Below are 21,735 nucleotides of genomic sequence, written 5' to 3'. Positions count from 1 at the left end.
TTACATGCAGAACAAACACTATTTTGATGCTAAAATAGATTTGAATCGCATTTTACAGAAATAAAGAACTCCTGTGCAAACTTAGCTAGTTAGCACAGCTCAGACATGATGGTTAGACAGTGATCAACACGAGAAAGCTGTAGGCTGCCACAAGGCCTTCCCTCACTCTTCTGTAGGCTGAACGAACCAGGGCACCTCAGCTGTTCCTCACATGTCTTGCCTTCTAGACCTTTCACCATCTTCATAGCCCCCCTTTGGGTGCACTCTAATAGTTTTATGCCCTTATATTGTGGTGTCCAGAATTGCATGAAGCATTTGAGGAGAGGCCAAGTAGCTTCTGCTCAGCTGCTTTTCCATAATGTTTATTCAGTTATTAGTGTAAGTAATTAGGTTATGAGTTCTATTCTCAGTTACTTCCTTGACCATATACATAAAACAGGCCAAGTGTGAATTTATGAAATGCACGGTACAGGGCCTTAATATATATGAAGTGATAACTAACTGATTTAATCTGTATCAAAAAATCCAGTTGGCAGGTCTTTATTTCTCTGTCAGCAGCTAAAAATTATAGAATGTCTGAGTTTGGAAGGAATCTTTTAGTCCGGTCACCCTGTACAGAGCACTGTCAATTCAAAGCCATGCTCTGTTGGGTTTCAAACGCTGAACTTGCTGAGGCTCCCATTGGCCCATCTGCCTACCCTGCCAATGCCCTTTTGAATGGCAATGTATCTATGTGGCATATCAGCCATTCCATCCAGTGTTGTGTCTTTTGTGAACTTGTTTCAGAGTGCATCCTGTCCCATCATCCAGGTCAGTAGTGAAGACATGAAGCACCGCTAGTGGCTGGCCTCCAAGTGGACTTCATGTCAATAATCATAACCCTTTGAGTGCAGCAGTTCAGCCGGGTTTCAGTCGACCTCTGTCTACTTATGCCAGTCATATTTCATTATGTTTATCAGTGAAGATGTTACCAGAGGCAGTGTTAAAAGCTTTATTTGTTAAACCTCAAGATAAATAGCATTCACAGCTCTCCTCATCCACTGAGAAGAACATCTCATCATAGAGAGCTGTGAGATTGGTCAAGCAGTATTTGCTCTTCGTAGCTGCATTTTACTATCTCAATCACCTTGTTATACTAAATATGTTTGGAAAAGGCTTTCAGGAAGATTTGTTCCATCACCTTTACAGGGATCAAGGTGAGGCTGACCAGTGTGAAATTGCCTGAATTGTCCTTGTTTCTCCCCTTGATGATAGAAGTGACATTTGCTCTCTTCCAGACCTCAGGAACATCCATGTTCACTATGACCTTCCAAAGGTTCTCAAGAATGGCCTTGTAATCAACAAGCTCTCTCAGCACTCCTGAGTGCATCCTGTCAGGGCCCAGTAGCTTAGGAATGTTCAGTTGAAGTGTTCCTTAACCTCTGCTGAGGAAAAGTCTTCTTTGCTCCAGACTGTTCCTTTGGTCTTGGGCCTGGGATTCCTGAAGGCAAATCTTACCAATAAAAACTGAGGTAAAGAAAGCATTGAACCTTCAGCTTTTTACACTGTCTTTTGTGACCTGGTACCCTGTCTCTTCTCTCCGGGGCCATGTGCCATGGGATTCTTCTATACAGTGTAAAGTCTGCTCTCCTCAAGTCCAAGGTTGTGATCCTCCTTTTTCCATTGAGCTTTCTTGGCAGAATCCTGAGCTCCACCACTGAGGTCACTGCAGCCAAGGCTGCCCCTGACCTTCACACTCCTGTTCAGTTCATCCTTATTTATAATTTTGAGGTACAACAGGGTTGTCATGTTGGATCCTCAGTCACCAGCAGCAGGAAGTTGTTGTCAGTGCTCTCTAGAAACTTCCTGGGCTGTTTGTGCATTGCAGTGTTGGCCAGCCAGATAGTAAAAAACAGTTTTGCTCTGTTTTCATTCAGCCAGATGACAAAGATATGTTTGCACTACTTTGTCAAGTGGATTCCATCGTTAGCTAAAGATTAGTCCTTTGTTACAAAGGTGGTTCAATCCTGTGTTAATAAAAGGTGCATCCCTGTTGCTGATGTCAGCTGTGCAACCAGTTGTTTACCTGCATGGTAGCTTCTTCCTTTCAAGAAAATAGGCAGAATTAAAAGAAGTTGAGCTTCAATATGCAAAAGAGCAATGTTTAAAGCAGTGTGGAAGACACAGGAATTCACCCAGAGTTCAGACAGTCTTATTCAAATGTTGATACCTAAATGTCTAGGATACTGTTAGAAGAACCTTACTTCTATGACTTGGCATGGTCTTTTCTTTTTCTTTCCTGTTTGCCTTCCCAAGGTGTTGCCAACTAGCCCACTTTGGAGCTGCTAACAGGAAAAGCAAGACCATAGCTAGTCTTTGAAAAGGGATTTCTGGGAGCTTTCCCATTTGCTTTCACTGGACTGGGTGTACTGAGCTGTTTTCTTACCTCATGTTGTCGTAAGGCAACAACTTGATGCTGCCTTACCATAATAATTGATGCCATTTACTGTAATTATTATTTTTTAAAATAATTGCATATTTTCTTTTAAAGGGATGAGACTGATTTGTGTGCACATGTATCTAAATCTAAAATTGGAACTGAACAGTAGATGAGATAATACCATAGAGCAGCTATAGAGCTCTTGATACGCACTTAGCACAACTGGGGTGAGATTGGACTGAGTGGTAAGGACCTGGGATTGTTTTATACTGTACCTGAGCAGTGACGTACACTGTCATTGTAGAACACTGGATATAATAATAATCCTACTACAGAAGTGTTCTTCTTGCATGTAGTTGATGATACTGTAATGAAAAATGGTGATTTAAAGCACTAGTCCAGAAGGGTGAGAAAAGTATTTGTCCATTGACATAAAAATGCGCTTGGTGCCTTATTTAGTGTGAGGTACTAGACAGGTAATAATACATTTCCATCCATAGTAATTCTATATCCCCATTTGAAATTTAAGCAAACCTAAACTTTCCATTTATATAAGTGAAGAATGCAAAAGGTGATCTTTGCCCATCTAGCAAACACCAGCCACCAGCTCTTCACCCCCATGTCTGTTCTCTGTTCTTTGTGCATCCCAGACCTGTTCTTTGTGCATCCCAGACTGCCTCTTCTGAGTCTCAGTAGTCAAGAATGAAGGGGAGAGGGTCCTGTTCTTCTGTGATACAACAGAGACAAGGCTTGGAGGTTCTATTTTGCCCCTTCTTTACTGATGAGATTCAGAAAGTTCCTTCTGAAAAGAGAAATATGTTGCAACACAGCCCTTTTTCCTTGCTTGTCTTTTTCAAGGTTAAAGTTGGGACTCTGAATATTGCCTGAAATTAGCTGCTCTGATACTTTTCTTTGCTGGAGTCAAAGTTGAGCTTTTGATAAGAAAAGTAAGGAATGGGGAACAGAGTTGTTAGCTACCAAAACAACTGGATATTTTTCTCTACAGTGTTCATGTGCTTCTATTCCATATCTGTTAGCTGCACCTGGCTGTTGTGCTTCACTTTCTTTGCTAACAAGAAGAAGAAGAAATTCAACGCTTTAAGTAGATCTACATAAAACTTTGTGATGAAAACATAGACAAGAAAGTTTGAACCTTGCTGTGCTCACAGTGACAGCAACATGAAGACAGTGTTGAATGGCACTTAATTGGAGGTTGTACTTACTACACTAGAATTTTTCTCCAAAGAATTTCAGAATTACATTGGAAAAATGACTGAAATGTTGATCAAATGCTGTCTGGGTTTGCTAGTGGAAATGCAGAATCTTGTTCTGAATAATCAGATTTGTCTTAAAAATTCGCCCTTAGAATTACAAGCTGATGGAGGAACTGAACTTCTGCTTACCGTTTTGGAATACTTTGACCTGCACTGAAGGTATATCCTTGCTAAAGGACAGTGCAACCTGAGAAATCTGTTGCACTTTTCTTTGGGAGAGGAAGATTCTGCCTTAAGGGACTTTCACTTAAGAAAGGAACAGGTTTCCCAGAGAGGTGCTGGATGCCCCATCCCTGGTGACACTCCAGGTCAGGCTGGATGGGGCTCTGAGCAACTGATGGAGCTGTAGATGTCCCTGTTCATTGCAGGGGGGTTGCATTAGGTGACATTTAAGGGTCCCTTGCAAATCAAATGGTTCTGTGGTTGTATCAAAGGCATTTTACAGTTTTCTTACTGCTTTCATGCCCAGCTGGATGGTTTGGGAGCCCAGCAGGGGCAGAAGCACACATCGGTGTCTGGCAGCTGTGACAGTGGTAGTGTTGCTCAGAGTGACGTGTGAGATGCGCATAAGTGGGTATCAAGCATTAGGCACCTCCATTTAGGAATCTGAGCCTTGTCCATGTGTGTTAATCATGATGCAGGTCATTTGACCATAGTAAAAGTTTTGCTGATATCCAGCCTACTTAGTTTTTCCACAGCTGGAAATGACTCTTTGCGTTGCTAACCAAAAGATGATTCGAGTTGTCTCCTCCATGCCAGATGTAGTTTCCATCTAGCAATTAAACTGCAGACTTATTAAAATAATTGCACTGACAGTTTAGCTATGTTACCCTCTTCTCAGACTGTTGCTGAGCTCAGTAGGCACAAGAACACGGACGGATTCAGGCACCCATCTCACTGGTAGCCTAAAGCAGCATTTTCTCCGTAGTCTGTCTTGTTTCTGAGATTATTTTGAGAAACTGCTCCAAGCAATAGATAAAAATATTTTTCCAGCAAGTAATGATCATGTGGCTGGGAGCTTGGGGCTGGCAGCTCTGAGTGCAACTTCTCTTTGTGTGTTTTGAAGTCTGGCTGCAGTGTGCATGACTCTGGTTCAGTCAGACACCCTTGTTGGGGGCTGGTGGCAGCGCTTCCATACCCCTGAAATGGCATTTTGTGTGGTGTTACAGCCTCCAGAGCTCCTCCAAAGACCTCAAAGCCCTGGGCAGCCTGCTCTAGTATTAGATATGGAGGTCGGTGGCCCTGCCTGCAGTGGGAGGGGGAGTTGGAGCTTCATGATCCTTGAAGTCCCTTCCGACTCAAGCCAATCTGTGAAATAAGGAGCAAGTGCAGAACAGATAGAAGATCCGTGTTGCTGAGAAGTGCTTTTGGGACAAATCACTGTGGGCAGGAAATTGGTGGGACTTTAAAGAGGTATTTTTTGAGAAAAGGTTTGAGATTAGATACAAAACCAGTCTGCCAGCATAATGAGTCACTGAGCCAGGGTGGAAATGCTCATCTCCCTGTTGCAGACTGCTTTTCTGCTGTTACACGATGGAAGAAAATAGTTTGGTAGTCCTCTAAGTTTGCTGGACTGATCTACGTTTTGTTGTTCCTGTTTTTAGTCAATATGCTTTTACCTGCAAAGTATCTGGTGTCCAGCTTTCACTTAGATAAAAGCCTGTGGATGAATTGCAACAGACATTAGTATTGCCTTCAGCTCTGATGTCAGCAGTGTGTGCGTATCCTGCAGCTTTCAATTTGAGAGCCAAATATTGGTTTGAATATAGCATGAGAACACACCACAAAGTCTTGCAACTGTTCTTAGCAGTCAGTGTTTCAGGAGCCTACTTCACTCTTTTCAGCAATTTAACCACTTGAAAATCGAATGTGGGGGTAAATAAGGAAATGAGGAAGATAAAAATGATTTCATCAGATATCTTACCACTGTTCTACTAACCGCTAGCCTAGAAAATGCTCAACTGGCTTTGTTCAGGAAGCATTCAGGGTTCTACTGCTACTTTATATCCTTTTAAAAGTGAAGCCACATCTGTTGAGAGACCAGATATAACAAAAACATCATTCACGAATGGTATGAAATAGTAATAGATGCTTAAGAAATATTTCTATGTTCCTTTAACACGAAGCAGTGATTTGCATGCAGTCAGCAGGCAGAGCCAAAGCAGAACACACTGATACGCAACCACTGTCAGCCTGACCGCCCCGAGCCTCCATATGCTTGTAATATTTGGGAAGAGACTGCAAAAAAATGCAAGAAGTACGAATATTTCTCCTCTTCTTTACAACTAACCAGAAGGAAGGAAAGCAGAGGAAGAAGCGTGATTTCAGACCTTTCATCATATCATGTACCATAAAGCTGACGAAGCACAACGATCATGAGAAGGAGAGCATTGAATTTGCATCACCACAGAACAGATTTTAACCACCACCTTTTTCAGAGTTTCTCACTAATAATTAAACTGGACTTTGTATCAGTTCCAATATGAGCACGGGCATGTATCAGAAAAATGGCAGGAAAAATGTGAAGATTTACATGAACTTCTAATCTTACGCAGCAGTGCCTAAAAGTTTGTATGCACTGTAATATACTTCTGTAGGGAGAGTTAAAGTATATTCTGGTTTTGAGTGATAGGATTGTCATGTTTTGTGTTAGGCTGAGCTGCCCTTCCCTTGCTGTGCCCTCAGCAGCGTGGCTTGAATTCCAGCCCAATGGGAAGCAACAGGAAAGAATTCTCATCTCTTTCAGGCCAGCATCTCATTCCAGAAATGATTTCTCACATTTATGGGAAGAAACGTACTGTTCATACTGTTACTAAAATGCGCTCTTACAAAACACTTGTTCTCTGTAAGGAGTGAAGGGTGGTTTTATCCACTGGAAACCAGAGAGATTGTTTAGAGTAACAACAGTACAGTGATTTCACTGGAATTTAGAAGCTGGAACAGATCCTTCCCGACTGTTTTAAAATGGATTGCAGTGTGTGTATGGCTGCACATGACCTGCTGATAGTGCGAGCGGTAACTTCTTGTATCAGCTCTGCAGGGGAGGCCATGCAGACAGGGAGGCTGAGGCGTGCAGAGAGGAAACCTCATGTTGTTCATCAGAACTAACTGTCCCTGTGCCAGCTGAAACCCACAGACTTACAGTCTGCAGCAACTGCAGTGTCTTAGTACAGAGTGTACGTTTCCAGGTCCTGTCTCCAGAGCTGCTGGAAAAGGACATAATGCAATTGCTTGGCTAAGTCCACGTAGTGGTAATAGCGGTAGTGGTCTTTTGGTTTTGTTTGTCTCTCTCTCTCTTTTGGTCTTTTGTTTGGAGTCTGAGACATCCAGCACAGCCTCTGCTGGGGACAGTGCTTTGTGAGATGTGTTAGCCACAACTCCTCATCTTTCAATTCCTAGACTCATCAGAATGGTAGAATCACAGCATGGCTTGCATTGGATGGTCCTTAACGCTCATCTACTTCCACCCCCCAGCTGTGGGCAGGGCTGCCACCCACCGGATCAGGTTACCCAGGGCCCCATCCAATCTGGCCTTGTGTGCCTCCAAAGGTGCACAGCTCACCCTCTGCAGACATTTAAAATCTAAACAGCTTCTGTTTCTTTCTCACTGCTACATTGCTGTCATCCATTGCGTCATTACTCAGGCTCCTTCAAACTGTCAAGGAACATGTGGCAGTGCGGCATCTTAGGGTGGTGGAAGCAGCAGGTACTTCAGGAAAGTTCTGCCAAACCAAAAGAAACAGAAGTTTTTACATCACTTTCTAGGGTTTGTATTTCCCTATAAACTTGCCTACTGGAAGATCTTTTAGGTGACTAGCTCTGTTCGTGTTGTCCCTTTGACAAATCGCTCCTTGGTGGTTGAATTCTCTTACCTTTCAAAAGCCAGATGAGGAGGTGTTCGTACAGGACGTGGCAAGCCAGTGAGGCAAAAGCTAGTGGTTTGCTGTCACTCCATGTGTCCCTTCTGCTATTAGCAACTTGTTGCCATCCTCTGTATCCCTTCTGCTGTGCAGAGACCTTGGGGAAATTGCTGATGTCCTCCTTTGCATGGGGACAGAACATGGACCTGAGCCATCTCATCCGACTTGTACTTAAAAGCATCCACTGAAGAGATTCCAAATCATTTCTAGGCATGTTGTCCCATTAGTCCATTAAAAAGCCTTTTCTAGCATATTGTTTAACTTTTTTTTGTGCTGGCTTTGCCATCACTGCTCAGTGGGACTGCTGTGAGCTGACTGGGGCCAGGAGCCAAGCACCCACCTGGCTGTTTGGTGAGCACCCTGGGGACCAGGGAAAAGCAGGAGGAACAAGAACAAGAAAACTCAAAATAAGGGCAGGGAAATTGCTTACCAAGTAGAACTGCAGGCAAAAAGGTCTGGAACCAGCTGTGTGCAGCATGGGGCGGCCCCAGCCTGTCCTCCCAAAGGCACCTCTGCAGCCCCCCCAGGCCCATGGGGGCCCAATATATAGGATAGCCGTCCTGTTTTAATTACATGCAGTGTATTGCAGTTTTGTTCCTCCATAGGCTTGTTTTTCCTAGATTAACTAAATGCACTTTCTTCAGTCTTTCCCCATAGGTCTCATTTGGCTTTCCTTTGGATTTTTTCCAGTTTTCCTGTGTATTTCATATTCTGTGGTGCTTGAAATTGGATGTGGAAGTCAGACGAGGCGTCACCTACCTTTAGAAAATGAAATAATTGCATCTCTCACTTTACCTCAGACAGTTATTGCACAATGGGTGCGCTGCTTTTGTTTTGCTTGTGTCTGATCATATTCTGCTGAACTTGCGCCTCTCCACGCCTTTTTAATACACAATTAATTTCACCTTCCTAAGTGCAGCGCTAAGCAAATCCTTCATTTTCTCTTGTTGTTTTTGGACTGTGTCTCCAGTTCGCCTGAGCTGTGTTATACAGTGCCTGCTGCTGGAATCCTTCTCTGTGTGAGCTTGAGGGGAGCTCTCTGGGCTCCTGCTGGGCTCTGCCATCATGCCCTCGGGGCTCACTATTTGTTGCCAGCTTGTTTCCTAAGAAATTTACTCTTTTTTGTGTCCCCTACCCCTTATGGCTGTTACATACCAGATTTTTGGTTGGGCTGTGAGGATTTTTAACACTCTGCTTATGTTTTTTGCTTATTCACCGAGTCTGTAAAGAGATGCTAACAGTACTCCACAGATTCACTATTCCTCTCCCATGCCATGCAGTTGATGGCAGTGTTTGGTCAAGGCTCAGACTGACTCCTCCTTGCCTTTAGAAACCCGTGAGCACATGAATAACGTGACATTGGGTGGGAGATGTGTAACTCACTGTGTTCATGTGCACTCAGAGTAAAGCAAAGTCATATAATAAGGACACTTGATGTGTGTTTCAGCCATGGGAACAAAGAAGTCTTTTCCTGTCGAGGAATCAAATTGGCAGTAGATTGGTTTTTGGAAAGAGGCCACAAAGATGTTACCGTGTTCGTGCCAGCGTGGAGGAAAGAACAGTCGAGACCTGATGCCCTTATCACAGGTAAGCTGTGCTCTGCTTTCACTGGCTTGTGGGATGCTTTGCTCAGTGTGAGTGCTACTGGGCAAGTGGGTGAACCGTTAAAAATGTACGACTGTAATAGAAGGTATCTTTGGTGCACCGACTTCATTGCCATCGTCAGGAAAGAAAAGGACAAAGTAATGTCCTCTCCAAATCTTTCTCTGCTCGCCTTCTGTATTTTCCTTTAATGCCGCTCCTGATGTCTTCAGGAACGTAATTGCCATTTTTAAATCTGTTACGCCCGTGTAGCCTTGGCAGCAAAGAGGTTTGAAGGCTGTGATTCACGGAATGATCTTTCTTGTGGTGAGCAGAGTCTGCCAGCCTGCCCTGTCTGCAGTCACCTGCAGTGAGTCACCGCCCTGTGCTGGGAGCAAAGGGAACGATCCCGGCAGAGCGGAACGGTTCCCCTTTGGAACATTACTGTTAACGAGTCAGAAGGCTGCTGATTTATTTATTTCTTTTATTTTGCATGTGTTCACCCTCCAAACAATTGGATGTAGAGGCAGTTATTTCTTTATCGAGCTTCTTGATTCCCCTATGAAGGCTGGAGGGTTGGCTTCCTGCTGCCGTGACGTTGAAACAGAGGAGAATCACAGCTTTTATTATTATTATTGTTATTATTTTTTAAACTTTTAAAAATGTCTGCTTTGAAAGGAAGGGAAGCTTATGAGCATAGTAGCGATGACTACTAAAGAATATGGAAGCATGTTATGATTTCCACACGCATTTCTGAAGATCTAGGAAGACCTTTACAGCGCTTCATTTTATTTGCTTGGTTGCTACCAGAACATACCATGCTAAGGCAGAAAGAGGGCTTGGAAAGCTATTATTGTTAGCCCTCATCACAGGCAGTGTGGGGCCTTCCCCTTCAAAGAGAATGTATATGTAGGTAAACATTTGATACAGCCTATTGCAAAGGCAATAAAGAAAATCATAACCTGAGGAAGAAGATGGATTAACCTGTCTCGAGTCTTGGGCTGGTCTTGGTCAAGTCACTACAATATATTAGTGTTTGAGGTATGAGAAGAGTGTTGGATAAGTAATAAGGATTTGGCTGCTTAGAGTTGCAGTGTAACATTTGCTGAAGCTGTGGCCAGGACTAGAAACCCAAAAAGGAGTTGTGAGAAAGCGGGAATTCTTAGGGTCAGCTATTTTCCTACCAATGGAAAATGAATTTGCTGTGTGTCGTCAGGGAGCTGGTAAGTGGGAGGTACATCAAAGAAGAATCATGGCTTGTTCTTTGTGCCTGCTGTGAAGCAGGAGTTCTTCAGCTCCTGAGCAGGATGCGGGGTGCCTGCTTGCTGCCAGCCTGAGGAAGCACATTGTGCTGACTGTCCATTTCCAGACATACATCTGAAACATGTGACCACCTGGAATTGTGTGAAAGTCTGAAATGACTGACGTGGAATGGCTTCACACTGTCCATATTCTTGGAATAAACTGCAGCTGCATCTTTCTTATTACTACCTGCCATTTATCTGGACATGACAGATTATTTCTTCTTTCTTAACGGGTTAAAAATCACCATCCTTCAGACTCTCACGTATTATTTGCTGCATGGGGGAAAAGTGACTGCAGAAAGGCTGTACAGTTAGTCTTGTGGCTTTTCTGGTAAGCAGATAATGTTGGCATGAAATATATCGCTTATTTGTCATATTTATGCTGTATTTCTTCCTATTAGAGTCCTTTTTTCTTTTTTCTTTTTCCTGTGGAACATTTTCCCTGTCAGGTTTCTTGCACTGCACAATAGTTATTGGAGATCTAAATCATTGTTAAGGGCTCTGACTCACATCCAGTGTACAAACGTCTACTGCAGTTTGAGGAGTTGCATTGCTTCCTGATTATTTCTCTTTCATAGCATTTTTCTTCTATAACTTATCTGCTGTGAGGAAAGTGGAAGTCAGTAGGAGTGACCTAAGATGGGGATGCCCCAGTGTTTAGCGTAGTGGTGCTACAGCCGGAGTCTTAGTCCTGGTTACCCTCTTTGGTAGTTTGAGCTCATCTTTCAGAGCTCCTCAGGATGTAATTTGATAACAAAATGCCATCTTAAGCCTTCCTAGGAGGTGTTTTAAGTTTGGGTAGAGCCCGAGTGTTTTTAAAGAATGTAGGCTGTCTAATCCCTGTGGGTGCTGTTAGTAGTCATTCATGCTTCCATTTGTTGTGGGTTGTGTTGTGTTTGTATTCCTCTCAGTACTGTCAGTTGGCTGCTGACTCCAAGTATCACACATCAGACCTTCTGCTGGAATATAACCTTTAAAGACATGGTTAGTCCTAAATGCTTGGGGTTGCTTCCTAAAACCTAATGTCTTTGGAGATCAAACAAATACTTTGTCATTTTAATTTAACTTTTGATTCTTTTTCTTTGTAGATCAAGAAATCTTGCGTAAATTAGAGAAAGAGAAGATTCTTGTATTCACACCGTCCCGCCGAGTGCAGGGGAGAAGGGTGGTGTGCTATGATGACCGATTCATAGTGAAGTTGGCCTTTGAGTCAGATGGCATAATTGTTTCTAACGATAACTACAGGGATCTAGCAAACGAAAAGCCTGAGTGGAAGAAGTTCATAGATGAACGCTTGCTAATGTATTCGTTTGTTAATGACAAGTAAGTCATTTTATCCATACGTGTGCCACTAAAATAACCAAGGAAAGGGCAGTTTGAAGATTTGTATGAATTTGTTATCTTACACCCAAACCATTATGTACATGTAAGAAAACAGAAGGAACTGTTGGTCGTGTAATTGGTATTGTGATTAAAAGTACTTGAACTCTGCTTCTTTGCCAGAGCTGTTGCATAGCAATGTGTTTATATCTTTTCATTGTAAAATGTATGCCTTTTCTAGTTGTATACCAACGTGTATGCCATGTTTTATGTGTGCTACAGTGTCGTACTTAAGTTCTTTTGATGTACTGAGCCAGCAGTTTTGAGAACCTGTGGCTCCTAAATCATAAAGTCACAGAACAGCCCAGGTTGTGATGGACCCACTTGCAGTTACTACTAGCGGCTTTTTGTTGTGGGATAGGTAGTGCTGCAGCAGAAAGTCAGTCTTGTGCAGCTGCAGTACAGTGACATCAAAGCCTGCGGCTGTTGTCAAGAAAACAGCTCTCAGAGTATCCAAATGTGAAGATGTTAGCATAGTAGGTTATAGCAACAGGAGGTTCTTGCTTATTGCAGTAGGAGTATGAAAAGGTGTTTGCTTCTGTAATACTTTTTTGTTGCTTTATAGATTTATGCCTCCTGATGATCCTCTAGGCCGCCATGGCCCAAGTCTTGATAATTTTCTTAGGAAGAAGCCTATTGTGCCAGAACACAAGAAGCAGCCGTGTCCATATGGTAATTTGATTTTCTACTCATCAGCTTTCTGTACTGCTGGAACTGGTGACTCAGCGCCTGCTTTGTTTCAATGCTGCCAAAATTAAAACTTTTAGATGGAGGTTTTTACATTATTATCTCAGCCTGAGAATGTTTAAAATGCTGAGGACTGGGGTTACTGCAGACTGAAGGTATTTTTAATGTGCTGGCTAAAGAACATTTCTATCTACCAGTGGAACTGAAGGAGCAACTTCATCAGTCTTCGGTAGAGAGATCTAAAACAACACCTGGGTTCTCTAGGCTCTAGAAAGCTGTTTTGTAATGGACTTTTGGCCAGAAAATGGATTGAGCTTCCTCAAGTTTAGCTGCTGGCCGTCCTCTACCAGCACTCGACCATCTTAAGTGAGCTGAATGTATACTGCTCTTATGGCTCCATGCCTTTCACATTAAGTTTCCCACTTGTATATCTTCTTAGCATGGTATAGCAAGTGTCTGCATACACACTGGTGACATGTTCAACTCAAACTGTCTGGTAGTGTTGGTCTGTGTACTAGAGCAGTTGCTGCAGAGCACTACCACTGCCTCTTTTAGCCACAGTACAAGAAAGGAGATCTTAAATCTCACCCTGCGTCACACAAAACCATTCACAAGATCTTTATAGTGTCATAGAACCAGGGAATGGTTGGAAGGGACCATGAAGATCATCTAGTTCCAAGCTCCCGCTGTAGGTGGGGACACCTTCCACTGTGCATTATCCAAAGTCCTGTCTGGCCTGGCCTTGAACACCAGGGATAGAGCATACATAGCTTCGCTGGGCAACCTGCTCCAGCACCTCACTGCTCACGCAGTGAAGAATGTGTTCCTAACATCTAACCAGAATCTACCCTCTTTCAATTTAAAGCTGTTAACCCTTGTTCTGTCACTGCACGTCCTTGTAAAAAGTCCCTCCCCAGACTTCTTGTAGGCCCTTTTAGGTACTAGATGGCTGCTATAAGGTTCCCTGGAGTCTTCTCCAGGCTGAACAGCTCCAACTCTGTCAACACGTCTTCTTCATAGGAGAGGTGCCCTCTGATCAGTCTTTCAAGCTGTAAGTAAAACTTTAAATGATAAGCATTTCCATTTTTTAATTATTAAGACCTTTTGTTTCTTGTTTCTTGTTTGTTTGTTTGTTGTTGATGTTTTTGTTAAATCTCATTGTATTTGTCCTGACAGGGAAGAAATGTACTTATGGAATTAAGTGTAAATTCTACCACCCTGAAAGGATCAATCAACCCCAGCGCTCGTTAGCTGATGAACTCCGAGCCATGTCTAGAAGTACAGCTGCCAAAACTACAAGCGAAGGAGGGCTGGTAAAAAGCAATAGTGTTCCCTGTAGCACTAAGAATGATGGCACTTCTGAGCTTAAGCGTGCCACTCCGAAGAGGCAATCGGATCCTAGTATAAGGACTCAAGTCTATCAAGACTTGGAGGAAAAGCTTCCCACCAAAAACAAATTAGAAACCAGATCTGTACCTTCGTTAGTTAGTATACCAAGTTCCTCTGCTGCAAAACCCCAAAGTACTGCACCTTTAACCAACGGCCTTCCATCTGGAGTTCATTTTCCACCTCAGGATCAAAGACCACAGGGACAGTATCCTACAGTGATGATGGCAACCAAAAATCACGGAACACCAATGCCTTATGACCAGTATCCAAAATGTGAGTCTCCGGTGGATGTAGGGTACTACTCCATGCTGAATGCGTATTCAAGTCTGACTATATCTGGCCCACGCAGCCCTGAAAGGCGCTTCTCCTTGGACACAGATTACAGGATTAGCTCGGTAGCTTCTGACTGCAGCAGTGAAGGGAGTGTTAGTTGTGGCAGCAGTGATTCCTATGTGGGTTACAGCGATCGCTCTTACATGAGCTCTCCTGACCCACAGCTGGAGGAGAACTTGAAGTGCCAACATATGCACCCGCATGGCCGCCTTAACTCTCAGCCATTCCTACAGAGCTACCACGAGCCTCTAACACGAGTGCAAAGTTATAGTCATGAAGAACCAAAGCATCACCACAAACCTCCAATTCCGTATATGGCTGTGCATCTCCAGCATCCAACCATCGGTGCTCGTTCTAGTTGTCCAAATGACTACTCTGCGTCTCAGAGCTCATCACACTCAAAGACTATGCACATGGGGAGAGCCCTTGTGTCCACAAGGATAGAGAGCATTTCAGACTCGCGTTTGTATGATAATTCTCCGTTGAGACACAGAAAGCCTTTTGCTGGCCAAGATGGGCTTGGAAGCTGGGACAGGCAGGGCTATGGGATGGATGCCTACGGCTACCGTCAGACCTACTCTCTGCCCAGTAACCCCACACAGCCGTGTTACGAGCAGTTTGCCTTCCAAAGCTTACCGGAGCAGCAGGACCAGACGTGGCGCGTACCGTACTGTGGAATCCCTCAAGACCCCCTGAGGCACCAAGACACCAGGGAGAAGGTGTACATCAACCTGTGCAACATCTTCCCCCCCGACCTTGTGAGGATTGTCATGAAAAAGAACCCTCACGTGACAGACGCTCAGCAGCTCGCCGCAGCCATCTTAGTGGAGAAATCTCAGCTAGGTTATTGAGATGATGCATCTTTGTGGTGTCCAGTAGTTTTCAGCTCAGCTCTAACGCTGAGGGAGGTTTGCTACAATAGCATTTGGGATCTCCTTCTCAGCAAGGAGGTTATATAGTAATCCATTTATGTGAAATACTGTAATACGGAGTCTGTATGTATAGCCCCATGCATCGGAGTACCTGATACGTTTTGTGTTCTAGTTTGAAAATTTTTTAAAGGCTATTTTCACGGCTGGAGAAAGCTCCAGTTTAAATTAATATATAGAGGTATATATATACAAAGATCTGTGGTCTCTGGTTATAATCTTTGGTGCATCAGGGGTTTATATGCAGCACTTTCTATCCTTGTTACGTGTTGTTGCGATTTTGGGATTTGTTTTTTAACTTGCTGGCTGTTGGTCCTGCACGGTGTTAAAACAACCTGCAGAGGGAGGATTTTGCCACTTCCAGCACACAATTTTCAAGCCAAGTTTTTGAACTTTTTACAACACCGCGTTTGTTTGTTTGTTTGTGGGCTTTTTTTGTGTGTGTGTGCTATGATCTATTTATAGGAAACAAAGATTTACTACAGCACTGACTTTATTTTTTAAACAGATGATTGAGTTACCAGGAACGGTGAGATGGGTAACGATATATCAGTAATTTATAGCATGGCACTTTTCATTGCTTCCTTTGTTATGTTTGAATAGTTACATGTTCTGGCGATGCAGTTGATTGGTAAAATCAAATGCAATCAGAGGAAAAATACTCCTTATTTTTCTTTTCATTTTTTTCTACTAATTTATGGCTAAGGTGAAAGCCTTATCGCTTGGTTTTCAAAGGTGCTGAGAATCCACAGCCCCCTTTGAGCCCAGCAGAAGCTGCCAACACTCAGTACCTCCAAGAAACAGGCCACCTTGCTTCCAAACCCAAGTGCTGTTCCTGGTCAGTAGAGAGGGGCCTGACTTCTAGGGTTCTGTTTAGATGTTTCATGTGTTTTTCTTTGTACTGCTGCATAAGTGTACTGGATGAAATACTCTTTTCATAAAATATTTACCTGTTTTTAAATGAATTTAATTATCTCAATGCAAGTTTTGTATTTAATACACTGTTTGATTTTACTTGTTATTTATCAAGGCTGGCCTGGAAAGAGTTTGTGTGTTGAGGATATGCAACATTGATTAACTGCACTATGGTGACGATATTGTAGCTCAAAAGAATAACTTAAACTTTTTGTCTTTGTGTTGCAGATGGGGAGGGGGGTGGGAGCAGCAGGGGCTGTGTGTGTTCCTGGCCCGCTGCGTCGCGGGGCCGATTCTTGCCACAGGTAGCGTAGTTTTAGCAACAGACCAAGCGAGTCTGCTCTAGTACTAGTAAGGGATATTTCTGGTTTGAACTCACGGGTTTTACTAGCACCTCTGAGCTTTTATATATATATGAGCATATATATATAAAATAGACATAGATTTTGCAGTTGATGTCGGTGGTTCTTACATGACATAGTCAGTTGCCTACAGCTTTAGGTTTCCATCCATTGTAACATTTCTTCAGTGTTAACAAACCACTGGTTTACGCCATTACTGCTGACCATTTTGGTACATTGCCAGAATGTGAAGGCCCTGAAGAACCAGAAAGTACCTTTTACTGTTGATACAAATTGTATCTTTTTAACGGAGAACTATTTTGATTTGTAGATTTAGTAGAAACACAAACGTATGACTGACTATAGGCTTTTGGGCAACATTTTATCTCTTATTGAGGAATTAGAGATTTCAGATGTAGAATAGATTTAGGTGAGTAAAAATAGTTATTTGTTCAGGTGTCTGTCTCAATTTCACATATTTAAAACAAAAAATAAACTAAAGAAACTATTGGCATCTTCTTCTTCCTAAAATCTTCGTAGTGTGAACTCACTAAAATAAAGGTAAAATGCTGCCTGAAAACGATGTCCAAGCACTTTTGAATACAAAGACATTTTCACTACTTGTGCGACACCGTGTGTTGCAGTGAGTAGGATTTGGGTATACCGTAAATGCTTCTAAAGAGCATTGTGCTTATAGACATATCCAATAATCTGAACCGTGTTCAGCAAACTATTTCAGGAAGTAGTGCTCCAGACGGCTCTTACTGCTGATTTGGTGTGGGATCTGCATTTGCCTGCCCACGGGACGGCACAGAGCTGCCTGTCTGGCTGTAGCCTTCCCCTGGCCTTGGATGGGGGTTGCTGCAGTGTCAGGGCTGACGTAGTGCTAGTACTGAGGTTTGGAGCGGTCAGTGGGTCTCATCTGGGTTGTGCACCTAAGATTTGTTTTGAATGGAATTACGCTTCAGTACTACACCATAGTGTAGATGCAGCTGTTTTAATAATGCAGCTATTATACCTGTGTTTTTAATGAGTTTCTGCATTTATTTTTTATGTAGGAATTGGCTTCTGCCAAAAGCTGAATTCCTTGAACACGAACAGGAACGTGTGTTTGTAGTAGAGGCATTTCATCTCCCCTATCCCGTGAGCATCAGAACACCCTGTGCCGTGTGCCCGGGGCCCTCTGGCCTCCAGGCTTCATACCGTACTGCTGCAGCCAACAGGAGACACGTGGTAGTGCCCGGATCTCGGTGACCAGTGTCGATGCCTCCACTGAAGTTAATGCAGCACTGAACCCCTGCGAGTGTGTTGGTTGGTAGAAAATTCCCATTGCACGTTCCATGCTTGGTGCCGAAGCACTAAAAACACTTTGAAAGTGTAAGAACAGGAGTTATGTGGTGATTGTTGATGTTGTGCAATGATGTGCTAGTTCCCTTTAGACGCCGTTGTGTTGGGTGAACAGAATGAGTGCTGGACAAACTATAGGGCTCGGTTCTTCTTTGTTGTAGTTGTGAGTGTTGGAGGAAGAGGAGGAGGAGACCCATCTGTATAGGGAGCAGAAGCAGCTGTATGTGAGGAGGGGTGGTACCGGGCAGGCGGTACTTCTGTCAGTGGATTTGCACTGACACAAGTAGCTGAACTTAAATGGTAAGGGGTATCTTGTCAATATTGTCTACACTGCAAGTGTTGCAGTTACGGAGGAGAACAAAGCACCTTCAGTTTATCCCCATCCCACTGCTTTCCTTCTCTTGGCATTGGGAGCCGTTGGGGTGCCTCGCAGAAGCTGTTTGTAAGCAAGCAGGACCTGAGCATGAGAGCTCCCTTGCTCCATGCTTGGGTGCACATCGTTGTCAGGCATCTGCCACTGCTGTTCTCTGTATGAGGGGTGTTGTCAGTATTTAGAGTACTTAAATGCATCCCGTGAGCACCTGACTAAGAGCTTGGGGTGCCTGGGATGTGACAGTATTAATTGCTACAATTTCTTTTTACAAACACCTTTATATGTCTTTTTTTTCAATACCTTACCCCCGCGTGCCAACTACTTTCTAATGCGCTGAGGTAAGACCCCATCTCCATGGGAGCCCTGTTTTCTCTGCTTATCTGAACTGTAACTCAGTCCTCTGCTGCAAAACTGCTGTGAGGAGAGCCAGAAGTGTGCAGTGTGCGTGCAACACCCCGAGAAGGAGAGGCAGCCTGGTGACACCCGCGGCCTTTGGACTCTTGTTGAATTGTCCCATCTTCTGCTGGGAAAGTGGTGGCGAATGAGGAGCGCTTCTCCCAAAGTACCAAACCCGCCTGTGTGCACAGAGTACCTCACATGGCCCAGACAGCACAGCAGGGCGGTGGGTGTGGGATGGGGCCAGGCTGGTGCTGCTGGGTGCAGCGTGGTACAATGCTTTCCTGCTGTCTGGAGCATTTAGAAAACACCCAACTGACTTTGCATTGCTACTGAAAATTTACAATACTGTGCAATTAAAGAGACCGTTTTTTAATAAAAAGTAATGTCGGAATTATTTATTTTGATTTACAGTGTGACTCTCGCTAATTTATTCCTTGCATTATAAGGCCACAGAGGAGTGTATCTGTTATTGAGTGGAGGAGTTTAAGCTGCTGAAATGAAGAGAACAACGGATTAAAGCTTAAAATGAAATCCCGTGGCCTTGTTTTGTTGGGGTTTTTTTGTTTGTTTGTTTGTTTGCTTTTATAAAAGGGCTGAGGTTTTATAAGCATCAGGTCGTGCATTTTATACACTCTGTAACTTATCAGGAGATACAATTTAAGAGTTTTCTTTGAATTTTAGTACGTATGTATGCGCACACTGCTTAGACTAACCGTGTAACCAGTGCTAACATCGTCTGTGTGAGGTGGTGGTTCCAGCTGACCTTGCAGTGGGGAACAGGAGGTGCGTTCAGATTCTACATGTAGATGTTCTGTAACACATTGCCCACAGTCAGGGGTATCCTAAGGCTTCATCAGGAGCTGGTCATCTCATTGCCCAGTGCCATGTGCGGTGTCTCTGTGCACATGGATTGTACTGCTGTGTGTGTGTTACAAGGCAGTGAGATCCACAGGAGCTGTCTATAAAGGCACTGCTGAATACGTTGAGTTGTTGATAGTTATGAGCATGCTGTAAATCATTTTTCAACCTTCCATTTCCAAGTCTTAAAGGTTTGGCCTAACTTATGCTTGAACTGATTGTTCTGTCTGACCTCGCACCTCTAAAGGGGAAATGACGGCAATAGTTCTCTTCCCCCCTGAGATCTAATAGCTACACGAGGAGCTGGAAGCACACAGAAACCAGATCTATTCATTGGCATCTCAGCACATTCATCCTCACTGTTTCACAGGTGTTACAGTCTACGCCTTCTAAATGCAAACCTCTGTTTATGCGGGACAAACTTTGTTGCTCTCCAGTGAAGTCTGACTTAAAAGGTTAGGTTGGCTGGTTGGTTGCTTTCTATTTATATGAACGACACTCTTAATCATACTGGTATTTAGGAAATGTTGTGCCAGCACATTATGGAACATTGTGCAAGGAAACAGAAATGCAGCTACAGAAGCAATAATTGCATTCAGTAGTTCCTTTTCCCTCATTATCTCTGTGCTTGTATTGAGTAGGTGGGGTTTTCTATCCTCAAGGCAGTTCTGGCAGAGCCAGTAGTTAAAAGTCGTGTCAGGACTAATTGATAAAGCACTTGTCAAATGCTCCTTTGTTCCTTCACTGGTTGTTCTGTGTCATTTCTGTGATGTGACCACTCGCATCTTAAGGCCACCATCTAAACCATTCCAAAAACATGTACCTGGGTTCTGCTTTTAGAGAAAAGAAATAAAGGTTCGTTTTCCTCACCCGTGGGCTGTTTGTCTCATACATAAGAATTCTGAGAGCAGCATCGATGGCAGCAGAGCATAGAGCAGCTCTGTGTCCTGACCTGCACAGCACAGCGGCTCCCATTGAGTCAACTCACCCAACAGTGCCACAGCTGAGAGGTTGAAACATGTGCAATGGTTACAGAGCGTCAGTTCGTTTACAAGGCAGTAAGTAATATTTAATGGGCTCCTTCCAGTCCTTTTCCTTGGTGAGAGGGCTGTTAGCCTGAAAACCAATATAGCATTGCCCTTAAGCAATGCCCACTGATATTCACTTGATGCAAGCACTCTGCACAGCCACATGCACTGGCTGCACACTGGATGAGCACACTGTGCGTTTGCCTCCTTTCAGGGCAATGGGAGACGCTGGAGTGAAGCTGGAATATCAAGGCCCAGCAGATGGGTCAGGCAGGATGGCAGGTGCTCACTCCCACGGGGATTTGCCTGTTTGCATCCTGCAAAGCAAGCTTGGGAAGCCTACCACAGAGAACACATGGTCAGGCTAAAAACATATCTCATGATGTCTTTAAAAAGAGCCTGTCAGGGATCTCAGCAGCTCTCAGTGGCCACAGAGATATTAAGCTGGAGCTGAAGGGCCGCCATGTTGGAGCTGAAAGCCCAAAAGCAGACAAGGCTGCATCCCAGTAACTCTTCTAATATCACACGGGTTCTCCTGTAAGGCCATGCCCAAGCACGGGGCAGCAATGGCTGCATCTGCACCCACTGATGGATCACCCCCCACCCCTATGGCAGCCCCAGGCCCACAGCCAGCCCCAGGTGGGAGCCGTTGTCCCAGGGGCTGAGGGCTGTCAGAGCCAGGTGGTGCCGCCATCGGCCCTTCTTCCCCTCCCCTCACAGACAGATGTGCCAAGAGCAGCAGGTGGGTACAATGGAAATTAAACGCCGCTATTAATTTACATGAACCAGTGAAGCGCGGGCAACAGGAGCAGGAGACAAGGAGATGGTGATCAGTGTTAGCAGCAGGTTTTTACGTCGACCGGGCTCACGTTACAGAGATCCCCCGATTGCGGGGCTGACCCAGGGCTGCTGCTGCCTGCTGGTGACCTGATACGCCCAGGAGGGAGAACTGCCCTGGGTTGCGGCCAGGCCTGTGCGCGGCCACCCGGCCTTCCTGTGCCACACAAAGGCCATGGGATTCAATTCATATTTCTTCAGTACAAACCAGGTTCTACTTCCTGCTAATTTCAGAATGGAGGTTCAGTTTGTTAGAACAGAATGTCAGAATCATTCAGGTTGGAAAAGACCACTAAGATCATCCAGTCCAACCCCAACCCACCCCCACCGTGCCCACTGACCACGTCCCTCAGTGCCACATCCACACGTTTCCTGAACCCCCCCAAGGACGGTGACTGCACCACCTCCCTGGGCAGCCTGT

At 44.2% G+C, this 21,735-nt stretch overlaps 1 protein-coding gene across 1 annotated transcript in view; it reads left to right on the top strand.

The window, feature by feature from the left end:
• ZC3H12C (zinc finger CCCH-type containing 12C) overlaps positions 1 to 20,318 on the top strand; it is a 41,535-nt gene extending 21,217 nt beyond the window's left edge. Inside the window, exons 3-6 of the mRNA XM_015852202.2 lie at positions 9,061 to 9,200; positions 11,587 to 11,821; positions 12,444 to 12,550; positions 13,742 to 20,318. Coding sequence (XP_015707688.1) covers positions 9,061 to 9,200; positions 11,587 to 11,821; positions 12,444 to 12,550; positions 13,742 to 15,138 — 1,879 coding nt within the window. The 3' untranslated portion in view covers positions 15,139 to 20,318. The remainder of the gene's footprint in view (positions 1 to 9,060; positions 9,201 to 11,586; positions 11,822 to 12,443; positions 12,551 to 13,741) is intronic.
• The last annotated feature ends 1,417 nt before the right edge of the window (positions 20,319 to 21,735 follow it).

Source organism: Coturnix japonica, chromosome 1, assembly GCF_001577835.2.
Source record: "Coturnix japonica isolate 7356 chromosome 1, Coturnix japonica 2.1, whole genome shotgun sequence".
In the NCBI taxonomy this organism is placed as follows: Eukaryota; Metazoa; Chordata; class Aves; order Galliformes; family Phasianidae; genus Coturnix; species Coturnix japonica.
This window is presented reverse-complemented; position numbering and strand designations above follow the sequence as displayed.